The 11632-nt window shown below is 58.1% G+C and overlaps 1 protein-coding gene across 1 annotated transcript; it reads right to left on the reverse strand.

Annotated features, from left to right (window-relative positions):
• Nucleotides 1-64: 64 nt before the first annotated feature.
• TOMM40 (translocase of outer mitochondrial membrane 40) lies at nt 65-10889 on the reverse strand. Its single transcript, XM_041744381.1, has 10 exons — nt 10792-10889; nt 10416-10695; nt 9606-9673; nt 9037-9129; nt 8061-8162; nt 7875-7980; nt 2182-2304; nt 1993-2069; nt 1770-1872; nt 65-747 (listed from the first exon to the last, which is right to left on the reverse strand). Exons 2-10 carry the CDS (start codon nt 10687-10689, stop codon nt 608-610), a joined length of 1086 nt encoding a protein of 361 aa, XP_041600315.1. The 5' UTR covers nt 10690-10695; nt 10792-10889; the 3' UTR covers nt 65-607.
• Nucleotides 10890-11632: the final 743 nt, after the last annotated feature.

The following is an 11632-nucleotide window of genomic DNA, read 5'->3' on the forward strand; positions in this document are numbered from 1 at the left end:
TGGCCACCGAGAGGTCGGTCTGGACGGGCTGGCAAGAGGCGCTACAGATAGCAAATCAGACACATCCTGGTTCCTTTTTTTTTTTTCCACGTGTATTTTTTGTTGGTTTTTTTTTTTTTTTTCTGTAAAATGTCCCGGTTCTTCCATAACTTATAAACATGATTTATACTGAGGGCTGGGTGGGAAGGAGGGCACGGGCTGACTGACCGGGGACGGGGAAGCTCCTCTTCTTGCAGACCCCTCAGGGCCAGGCCCAGGGCCCTTTGGGGGGAGACGGGGATGCCCCAACACCTCCCTGAGGTTGTCTGGCCACCTCTGCCCCTGGTGCTCAGAATCTGGCGTGCCCCTCGATTCTGGAATCCCTGCTGGGACTCCAGGCCCACTGGGCAACCCTGCCCCTAGTGCTCCGAATCCTGAAGCGCCTGTGGTTCCAGAATCCCCCCCTCAGCTGCTGGGGTGATGGGTCCCCTCCTTTCCACTGCCCCCCCTGGCCCCCAAGGAGGGAGGGAAGGGAGGGGGAGGAGGGCTCAGGTCTCCCCTCCACGGCAGGGGGACGGGGAGGTGGGATCTGGAGGAGGAAGGGTGGAAGGCGGGGGCCAGGAGGGGCTCAGCCGATGGTGAGGCCAAAGCCACACTGGAACTTATTCTTCCGGTGATTCAGGAAAGCCCCGAGGGCCAACGTCAGGGGCAGGGGCGGGAGCTTCTTCTCCAGAGTGGCACCCACAATCCAGTTGCTGTCCACGGACCCTGCAGATAAATGGCTACGTTGAGACCCAGCTTCCCGCCCTGTCCCTGTGGAGTCACACTCCAGGCCACCTCACACCAGCAACCAGACTGCCGGCTTCTAGACCTCTGGCGGTACTGTTCCTACTACCTGGAAACCTCTTCCTGAACCTCCAGGTTTTGGGCCCCGGGAGCCAATCAGCTCAGTTGTCCTCTCCGCCCCTCCCCTGCCCCAGCTTAATGACCCCTCCCCTGCCAGAAGCCCCCTCCCACACCATGGGCCCCCCCATCCCAATCCCATCCACACCAGGTCTTCACTCTCTGGGAATGGGTGGGTCACACCCCCAGCTGTGAGCCTTGTGAGGACAAAGCCCGGCAGCTACTTTATTCCCAACACCCCAGCACGGCACGAAGGCTGGGCACAGAGCAGGTGCTCAGTAGCTGCTGAAGGAAGACCGAAACCTTCCCTTGGGGTTGTGGGGGGGACCGTCCCCACACCAAAGAAAGGGCCGATCATCACTCATCTCATGGGAGCAGAGGAACAGCAGAGCTGGAACCCACACCCAGCCTCCGACACCAGGCTGAGTACAGAGAGGGGTCAAGAGGCAGGCACAGGAGGTCGGCTTCAGAGGCAAACAAGTCCTAGGCCTCATGGCCGTCTGGAGAAGCCCTGCCTGAAGCCTGGACGCCAACCTGAGAACCACTGAGGTCTGAGAAGAAAGACTCCAGACTTAACATAAGGACCCGAGTTGGCCCAGAAAGAGGCTCTGGATTGGGCGGTGACGGCACTCACCAAGCAGAGCCTGGCCCCTCCTGACTGATGAGCAGGGTGGCCCATATGCGCTCCAAGTTGCCTCCCACTTATCAGAAAGGAGGAGCAAGAGCGGGTGGGGAGCCGGCGTGGTGGGTGCCTCCAGACCCAGGGCCGGGCATCTGGCTTCCTAACGAGCGTCTCCAGGGAACTTGGAAGCCCACAGAAGTGCGGGCAACCCCCCACCAACTCCTTTGGCCGACTTGTCTGCAAGTAGGGAAACTGAGGCCCGTACCTTTGAAGAGGAGGTTGGCCTTGGGCAGGTCCAGCTGGTACCCGAAGGAGACGCTGGTGTCCTGCATCCTTGTGCTGGCTTCGAACTCCACGCCTACCTGCAGCTGAAGGGGCCAGGGCAACATGCACGAGTCAGCTTCCGGGCCAGAGCCCCCGGGCACACCGGCCCCCACCGCCCACGCCTGCAGAGTGCACCCTCGCAGCCATTCCCCGGCCCAGCGCACCTGCTCACTGGCTTTGTGGTAGTATGTTGCGTGCATGCCCGCCTGGCCCAATGTCACCGTCGCCAACCAGTTGTTCACTGTAAGACAACAGGGTAGCATTAGGTGCGTGTGGAAGCCAGGTCCCTCTCCTCCCTCAGACCTGGAACCCTGGGCCCAGCCCCGCACCCTACCCTCAGGCCCCGGGCTCACATGTGTATTTCCCAGCTAGAGACATGACGGTGCCTTCCTCCCCGGGCCGTCGGTGGTAGACAAGCTCTCCACCCAGGGCCAGACACGGCGTGATGCTCTGGAGGTAGTGGGCCACGAGGATTCCTGTGGGTAAGACAGGGGGAGAGGGGTGTCAGGGAAGGGGTCACCTTGGCTTGGTGGTTGGTTTGTCAGGCCAGACTCCTGCTCCAGGCAGCCTTCCAGGTTTGCCCCTGCTGGAGGCTCAAGGCCTGCCCCTGAGGCCTCCAGCACTGGCTCCTTGCTCAACCGTTCAGAGGAGTGAGGTCAGCCTCCCGGGCCGTGAGGCAGGCATTCATTTGCCACTGTTTAGAGTCCACGGAGGCTAAGGGAGTGATTCACTGACCTGCAGTCACAAGACATGTCAAGGGCAGAAATCTGGGCTTCTTCTGCCTCTCAGGGGTTCTGAACCCCTTTGCTGCTGGGAGAGGCAGGAGGGTAGGGCTGGTAGGAGCATGCCTCTAGGGGCCAGACAGCCTGGGTTCAAATCCTAGCCCTGCCACTTGCCGGGGGAGTAATAGCGGGCCACTGGTGTCACTTCTCTGGGAACAGGACTACCTCTTGAAGTTGTACTAAAGTCTCAAGGAGTAAATGAGGCGCAGTGCAGTGTCCAGTGCTGGACTGGTCATGCTGAGGTCGCCATCTGGCTCCCCCCTGCCCCTTGGCAGTGGGGACAGCCCTGAGCCCCCTGGGAGTGGCTAACAAGCAACTGTCCACTGCTGGGTTGGATTTCTGGAGCCCAAGGGCTGATGCATTCATGCCTGTCTTTGGAGCCTAGGTGAGCAGACACAGAACAGGGTGGGGCGCAGGGAGAAGAGTCGGGAGACACATAGTGACGGTGAAGGAGAAAATAGGACATCTACACGGAGAAACAGAAACAGAATCAGAAAGGGAGGTGGAGAGGGATGGAAGACTCCCAGGGGAGACCAAGCAGATGCAGTTGGGCTGGGAGGTCACGACCCAGCGAGGAAGAGGATTGGGGGTAGGGGGAAGGCAGGGACAGAGGGACATGGGGAGAGCCAGGAAGGTAGGACAGGGACAGGACAGAACAGGGATGAGCACACAGGGTCAGGGACCTGTCCCATTTGTGAGCACAGCCGGTGAGGGCCGCCAGCGGGGCTGGGGAGGCTCACGGCCTTGGCTCTGGTGCAGGGTCTTCTATGCAGGGTGTGGTCAGGGGTAGGCTAAGTGGGGCCCTTTGGGCTCATGTGGGCCACAGTGTGCATCCCTTCCCCACTAGGGCAGGAGACTTGGGGTCAGCCCCCACTGCCAGTGCACCCCTGGCTGGGCTTGCCCTCATGCAATGAGGAGGAAACTGTGGCCCCAGAGGGAAAACTTAAGGGTGGTCAGAGGCTGGCACTTCAACTCAGAGTCTCTGGTCTCTCAGCTCTGGCACCTATGCGGACTCAGGGCTGGGGGACCCCTGAACTTGCCTCCCATCTCCTGGCCTGCCTTGCCCTCTCCAACTAATTATACCTGCAGCACAGAGGGATCTAATTCATGCACACACCTAACCTTGTTCTCTTGCTCAGAACTTGTCATGGCTCTAGTGCCAGGAGACTCAGCAGCAGGGTCCTGCATGGCTGGGCCCCAGCTTCAAAACTGAGCCCCTCCCTCTTCCCAAGACACAGCCACCACTGTCCCTGCAGGCAGTATGAATACGTGGAGCACGCTCTTCCCCGTGCACATCCTTCCCTGCTTAGTCTCCCCAACTACACATTTGCCCCTAAAGTGTTTCCTGGATTGGGGTACTTTTCTCTAGCACGCCCTGTGACTGGAGCCAGGGTCACCATGGGATTGAGGCCCTCACCCTGCCCCAGGCTCCCTGCTTTTACCTTCCCCGCCCCTGCAGTTGGGAGGGGGGGTGGATATAAAAGCCACTGAGAGTCTGAGGACTAGGATCAGAACATGCTCTCTGCCACTTGTCTTTCTTGTTCCCCATGGAACCTGGCTTGTTCGCCCCATCCTTCCTGCTCGCAGATCCTCACTCCTCCTTGTACCTGTATCTCTGGAACCCAGTCTGTCCTTCCCACCATGTCCAGACCTAGTTCCCCAAAGGCACAGGGGCTCCTTGAGGCAGGACCTCTGTCAGGACCAGGGGTGCCCAAGTGGGGGCCATCCTGCAGCGTCTAGAGCAGCCGGGAAGCGGAAAGAAAAGAAAGTGAGTGGGGTCTGTGAGCAGAGAGGTGGCCTTGGGCAACTGGCAGAGCCAGGCAACCTGGTTAAGTTGTACCTCCAGGTCCACCTCCCAAACCTGCTGGGCGGGTAGCAGGAGACAAAGATCGGGCAGCAGGAAGGTTTGGGCCCACTCACTCCCCCTGGCCTTTCCCCTGCTTGTCTGGGCCCCACACCAGGAGTCCTCGGCCCCAGCCAGATGGGACAACTTTCTGCTGTTCATGTGCTGTGCCCCACGGGCCTTAGGAGTGCCCTCCTCACCCTCCTTTGACCAGACACCAGTTTTTGAGAAGCGGTCCCCGTCGCTCTAGGCGAAATGGTGTGTGTGTGTGTGTGCGTGTAGTAGGGCAGCGGTAGTTATAAGCTCTCCTGGCAGTCTGAACTTTTCCTGGGTAGGATTTTTCACATTGTAGAAGTCACCCCATGATCATTTGTTTAAAAGCAAATATCCTGGGGCGCTTGGGTGGCTCAGTTGGTTAAGCACCTGCCTTCAGCTCACCTCATGATGCCAGGGTTGGGGGATCCAATCCCATGTTGGGCTCCCTGCTCCGTGGGGAGTCTGCTTCTCCCTCGCCCTTTGTCCCTGCCCCGGCTTATGCTCTCTCATTCTTGCTCGCAAATAAATAAAATTTAAGGAAAACAAATAAATAAAAGCAAAGGTGCCCCCCTGCACTGGGCTGGGAGCCCCGTGATAGGATGGTGCTGACTGTCACTGCTGCATCCTGGCACTGCCCTGCTGAGGGCCAGGCATATGCGAGGCTTTCCTGGGCTCCAGGGAAGAAGCTGAGGCCACAGGGAGGGCATGGAGAAGGAATACAGGCCCTCGCTTTAGACCACAATTCAAATCCCAGCTTCTCGGTTTCCTGGCAGTGAGCCCCCAGGCCCCTGCTCTCACCCCTGGGCCTCTATTTTCTTCACCTGTGAAACAAGGGGTCAGAGGAACAGTGACATCCCCCTGCCTGCTGCAGGACAACACGCAGTCCCAACACAGACGGAAGCCCAACTGTGCACCTGGCCTCTTCCTCCCTAAATCATTCACCCAGAGGTGATCACCGTTTTGGTGCCCTTGTGACAGATGACGTCACAACTGTTACTAGATGGGACGAAAAGAACTAAGAGATGAAGGGTATCCCACGGCCTTGGGCTCCAGGGCAGAGGGACCCAGAAGCCAGCGCCAGGAAGCACAGGACTACGCCAGTGAGAGTGCACAGGGGGTGTGCCTGACACCATAGAGGAGCACCTGGGTTCTGGACGTTGACCCACTATGTGTCCTTGGGAAGCGCTTCCCCTTTCCAGCTCTCAGGATAGTGGCAGTACCACACGGGACATGCCGCTACTGCCACTTGCTCCCTGTTCAGTATTTTCTGAGTGTTTACTCTGTTCCTGGCACGGTTCCAGGCACACAGTGGCAAGGGAGATGAGCAGGTTCCTGCCCTGAGAGGGCTGCCACCCTGGTGGGCAAGGCGGCTGATCAGAACAAGGAGATCCCAGGGCACCTGGGTGGCTCAGTGGTTGAGTGTCTGCCTTTGGCCCAGGGCATGATCCTGGGGTCCCGGGATCGAGTCCCACGTCGGGCTCCCTGCATGGAGCCTGCTTCTCCCTCTGCCTGTGTCTCTGCCTCTCTCTCTCTGGGTCTCTCATGAATAAATAAATAAATCTTTAAAAAAAAAAAAAAAAGCCCACAGAGAACTTTAAGCAATGGAGATAGCATGTGAAAGGGTCATAGGGTAGAAAGAATGTGGCAGCTCCAAAAAGTCTCAGCAAAGCTCCTGTGGCCCAGCTAGAGGGAGCACATGAACAGAGCCCGGTGATGATGTCAAGAGGTCAGCAGGGGACACGTTTCTTCTTCCAAGGTCCCTCTATCCCCTGGACTTGGCGGGATGGCCCTCCCCTCTCTCCTCACCCCTTCCCGCTGCTCCCAGCCTCCCTGCTGGGGTGGCCCCTGCCCTTCTTTGGGGAGCTCGGGCACCACCTCCTCTGAGGAGGCTCTCTGGCCTCCCAGCAGGCAGAACCGAGGGCTCTCCCAGGGATTCTGGCTTCCTGCCTTCACAAAGCCACTCGATGTCTAAGAGCCAGTGACTCTTCAAGACCAAGCAAATGGCAGAGCGACAGATACAAATGTTGGAACCCACACTCCCATCCTTCTGGTAGTTCAAGCCCAAACCTATGGAGTCATCCCGACTCTTCTCACTCACCTCCCACACCCAAGGCCAACCCCGTGGGCTCCACTTTCAAAGTACATCAGGCCTGACCATTCCTCACCTCTCCACTGCCCCTAGGGGAGAGCCCCTCATAGGCTGCTCTCCAGGGGGCAGCATGGCGGGTCCCATTAGAAGCTACATCAGCTCCTGTCCCTCTCGTGCTTACAAACCTTTGGTGTGGCCCCTAACTCATTCAGAGTGAAGGCTAAAGTTTTACTACAAAGCCTCAGCTGACTTGGCCCCTTGCCCTTCTGACTTCTAGCTCTCTCTCCCCACCCATTATAGCTCCCCACCCACCTCCTGGTGTGGCAGTAAAGCATCCTCCTGCCTCAGGGCCTTTGCACTTGCTGCTGCCAAGGGCCCAAGAGCTCTTTCCCCACAGATCTGCATGGCACCTTCCCTCAAGTCCTTAATCTTTAATCAAAGATCACCTAGGTAAAAAAGCTTTCTCCAAGGACCCCACCCACCCTTCCAAAGGTGCTAATCTTTCTAACCCCCTCCCCATCACCTGACATTTTTTTTCTTTTTGTGATGCTTTCCTTGTGTCTAAGTCCTCTGGAATGGAAGATCTCAGAGGACAAACCTAATCCTCCTTTGCTTGCCACACCTTATCTTCAGGGCCTGGAATGTAGGCAATACACACCCAAGACACTCCTGATGAACGGTCAAGTAGAGAAATTGAAGACAATACCCAGTAGACAAAAAAAAAGAAAAAAAAAGGGAACCAAGAACAGACTAACAGACACGCACGAGTTATGCGGTTGTTGCCCACACCCACCCAGACAGGAACTTTCCTTGTCAGCTTCTGTCTCAGATTCAGACTACCTGCCCCCACCCAACCATCACTGCCTCCCGAATTGCACATGGACCCACCCACCCTGGGATCTCTGCCTCAAAACCACCCGAGCCCCACCAAGTAATAAGAGCAGCCCACATCTCTCTGGGACCCGTTATGTGCCCCACGCCACTTGAAGTGTTTCACACGAAAGAACTTAAATAACTTCTTCAACCGCCCTGTGAGGTAGCCCAATGATAACAGAGGAGAAAAGAGGCCCACGGGGGGTGAAGGAACTGGCCTAGAGTTGCAGTGTAGCCAGTGGCAGAGGTAGGGGTTTGAACCTACTTGCTTGTGCCTGATGCTACATTGCCAGATGTTTCAAAAATCACTCCTGGCCCCTGACTATTTCTAGACAGTGGAAAAGGAGATCCAGAGGAAGGAATGGATTTGCCGGGAAAGCTGGGACTGAGATTTGACTGCCCTCCAAGCCCTGTGCCTCTTACCTGAACCCACCAGGACATCTGGGTTCCCCAGGGTGACGGCTGCTGTGAAGTCAGAACCCCGGTACTCCCCATCCACCTGCCAGTTCACGAACTTCGACTGCTGGGTCTGTGGGGCGAAGGGACAGTGTAGAGGGCAGTCGAGTGCTCAGGGAGGTTCGGGGAACAGCTGACTTGGCTTCCACTCACCTGGATGGCCATCTTGGACCGGAGGCCAGGGCCCAGCTGGTGAATGACCTGAGCATTGAGGCTGCCACTGTTGTCCATGTCACCCACCAGCACGGGGAATGCCTATGGTGCAGAGGGCAAGGTCAGAGGTCAGAGGTCTAGCATTATGGAAATACATGCATGGTGAGCCTGTGTGAGAACTCTAGCGTCAGAAAACCTCAGACTGAGGTCCCCTCCTCCAGGACGTCCTCCCTGACCACCCAGGCTGAGTTAGGTGCCCCTCTTGCTGCACCCATCCCCCACCCCTGGCATTTCAGTCCTGCCTACCTCGGACTGTCACTCTCTGGGGACAGGTCTGTTCTCTTTTTCTACTAGACTGTGAATTCTGTGGCCATTTCAGTCACTGCTCTGTCCCCAGCACCATCCAGCACAGGGCTGGGCACAGAATGCAGTACAATGAAGATATGCTGAATAAATGAATTGACTGAATGGCAACAGCTGATAGAAGCAGAGACCTAATTCAGGCCCTCACCTCCACCTGCATCTTGCCCAGCCTCCTACCAGGCCTCCAGTTTCACCCCCTTTCCTTCAACTCCGCCTCTACATGGCTGCCTGAGGGACAGCCCTAAAGCCTAAACCTGACCATGTCTTTCCCAGTCCAAATATTTCCGTGGCTCTCCACTGCCCCCTAGAGCAAGTTCAAATGCTTTGTTTGGCATTCAAGGCCCTGCATGATCTCCAGTTCAGCCCTGCCTACTCTGGGTCCTCACAATCTGGTGACCCCAAACCAGCACAGGGCTGGCGGAGGGCAGGGTCAAATGGGATGAAGGAGGGACCATATTCCAAAGCACCTTGGAGAGGCAGTCCCCCCACCTGCCAAGACCCTCTGAGCTCCCTGGGCAGCTCAGGCCTCCTACTGACAGAGCCTTCTTTGCAGGATACTTGGCTACATGCTGGTTAGAAAAAAGATACAATGAAAAGACAAAAGGAACCTCACCTCTGTAGGACTCAGCTGCTTTGTTCCCACATACGTGACCCCGAAGTGGTAGTTGGACTCCCCAACTGTGCTGAGGGCTACTGTGTGGTTCACCTGGGAGAACATGGAAGGCCGCAGGGATAAGCTCGTAGGCCACCCCCTCCCCAGTAAACCCAGCCGAACCTACCCCCAGCAAAGCTCCCTTCCAGCCTGGGATGGGGATACTTGCCAGTCTGGCTTCCCCACCATGGAGGGAAAGACGAGCAGTTCTGGGTTAGGGCAGGGGATGGGGACTGGGAGGTTCGGCCTGACTACTTAAGACGCCCAGAGAAAAGACAAGCTGGAGATGCGACTACGTACCCGGTCCTTCACTCCTGCCTGGATGTTAAGGGTGGAGGGGCGTCCCCGGGTTCTGGGTCCCTAAACACTTCCACTGGGACCCAATGAGCAGTCAGCCTGGCACTGTGTCTCTGAGTCTTTTCAGGTGCCAAGGAGCCTAGCCCTTTAGGGGGGAGTGAGGGGGTTGCATGTGTAGGTGCAGGGGGATGGTTGGGATGACCTAGGGGAGTAAGGGCACCAGGAAGGCTCACCTGGAAATGGTTACTCAACCCTTTGTTGACAGTGAGCTTGACACCTTCCATCTGAATGGGAAATAGCTCTGAAGAAGAGACTCGCTGTCACCCTCCACACACATACACACACCCCTATGCAAACACACCGACTCTCATCCCTTCCTTCCCTACCATCCCAGCTCTCCCACCCACAAGCACAGCATCACAAAAGTACCCCAACCAATAAAGAGCCAGTCTAACCAAATCAGGGGCCAGGACCAGGCCTTTCTTTGCCTGCACTCAAATCCCAGTGCCACTGCTTACTACCCATGTGACCCAAGGCAAGTCACTTTAACTCTCTGTGTCAAGCTTGTCACCTGTAAGATGTCATCTGTAAGCTCACCACGTGGAGACATTGCAGGGATTTAATGAATTAACTAACGTACACTGAATGCCAGTCAGTCAGCGCCACTTTTGCTATCATAACTCGTCCAAGCCCAGTTCCAGAAGACTTGGGTTCCACCCCCACTGGACCCTTGTTGACACTGTGACCTTGGGCCTCAGTTTCCTTCCCGATCACGTAAGAAGGCTGGCCTGACGGAACCCCGGGGCTCCTTGAGCTCCCTAAGCCTTTTCTCCACCGCTCTGGCATTCCGTCCCGAGGTTCCACCATTTGATCCCATCGTTCTATGCCCCAAGTCCAATGTTCCACCATTCGATCCTAACGTCAACTCCTAACGCTCTGTTAAATGTTTCCAATGGTCGGTGCCAATTCCCAAGGTCCTCGGAGCGCCCCCCCACCCCCGAGATCCGGGCCCTCACACCCCCGCCGGGTCCGTCGCCCCTCACCCTTGCACTTCCGGTGGCACTCCTCGAACGTGCCCGGGTTGGGCAGGCAGCCGCAGGCCCCATCGTCCGCGGTCCCTGCGGCGCTGCCGGCGGCAGCACCGGGGGTCCGTTCCGAACCTCGACCCGCACCGGCCCCAGCGCCCAGACCGCCCCCGAGCGGCGGCAGCGTGAAGCCGGGAGGAGAGGGCGGAGGCGGCGGCAGTCCCACGAGGGCGGGCGCAGGCGGCGGCGGCGGCCCTGCGGGCGGCGAGCTAGCGGCCAAGACGTTCCCCATGGTCGCCTGCAAGGGGAAAGGTCAGAGGGCGAAGGTCAGGGCCCGTGCGCTCCGGGTCCAGTCCCAGCCAAACCCCGCTCTGCTCCGGAACCCGGTTCTCACTGGCGGCGGCGCCTGCACCCGGCCTCGGCTCCGCTCCCACCCCGTGCGCCACGCGCAACCGAACCCGCTGCCGCCGCCGCCAGCACCGTCGCCCCGCCCCACCTAGCCCATTGGTTCAGCATGCCCTGGGATCCGCCCACCAGCTTCAAGGCCTGGTCGTGCAATTGGAGTCAGGGCTGGGAGTCCCACCCACCTCTTTGGGACGTCCTTTTCTATTGGCTCCCACTCACAGGCAGGTCAAGGCACACACCCCCGCCTCTCCCATTGGCCCGCGGAGACCGCACCTATTGGCTCGCAACGCCGCGGGTTCCGGTGTTCGGCTGCCATTGGTCTGCGCTGCGTACTTTGAAACGCCCACTGACTCACCGCCTCCGCCCCTTTCCAGAGGGCGCCCCTTCTTTCGACTCCGCCCCGCGGCGAAATTGCCACTGTAACTGGCCGGCTTTGGCCCTCGAAGCATCCTGATTGGCTCTGGTGGGTACAGGAGGCCGATCCTGGTGACGTAATCGGTCTGGTACGTTCATTGGCTAACGTGCCAGGGTCGAGGGACACGGGTAAAGGTGCGTTGCGCGGCAGAGGCTGCTAGGCAGCAAGGTCAGGCCTCTAGTCCCACCAGGCACCGCGGCAGCGGGGCAGCCCCGGAGTCCAGAGCCGGCGACCGAAAACCGGAAGTGCTGGCCCTTCCCACAGTGCCTCGGGAGAATCCTAACCGGTTATGTGAACCGAGTCAGGCTGCTTCTTACCCACAATGCCCCTTAGGTGTTTAACGCGACAGTTGCCGTAGACCCACCCCTTTTGTTACCCATCATGCCTTATGTTCCCCGCCCCCACTTGCGTCACT

Source organism: Vulpes lagopus, chromosome 2 (assembly GCF_018345385.1).
Source record: "Vulpes lagopus strain Blue_001 chromosome 2, ASM1834538v1, whole genome shotgun sequence".
Classification (NCBI taxonomy): Eukaryota; Metazoa; Chordata; class Mammalia; order Carnivora; family Canidae; genus Vulpes; species Vulpes lagopus.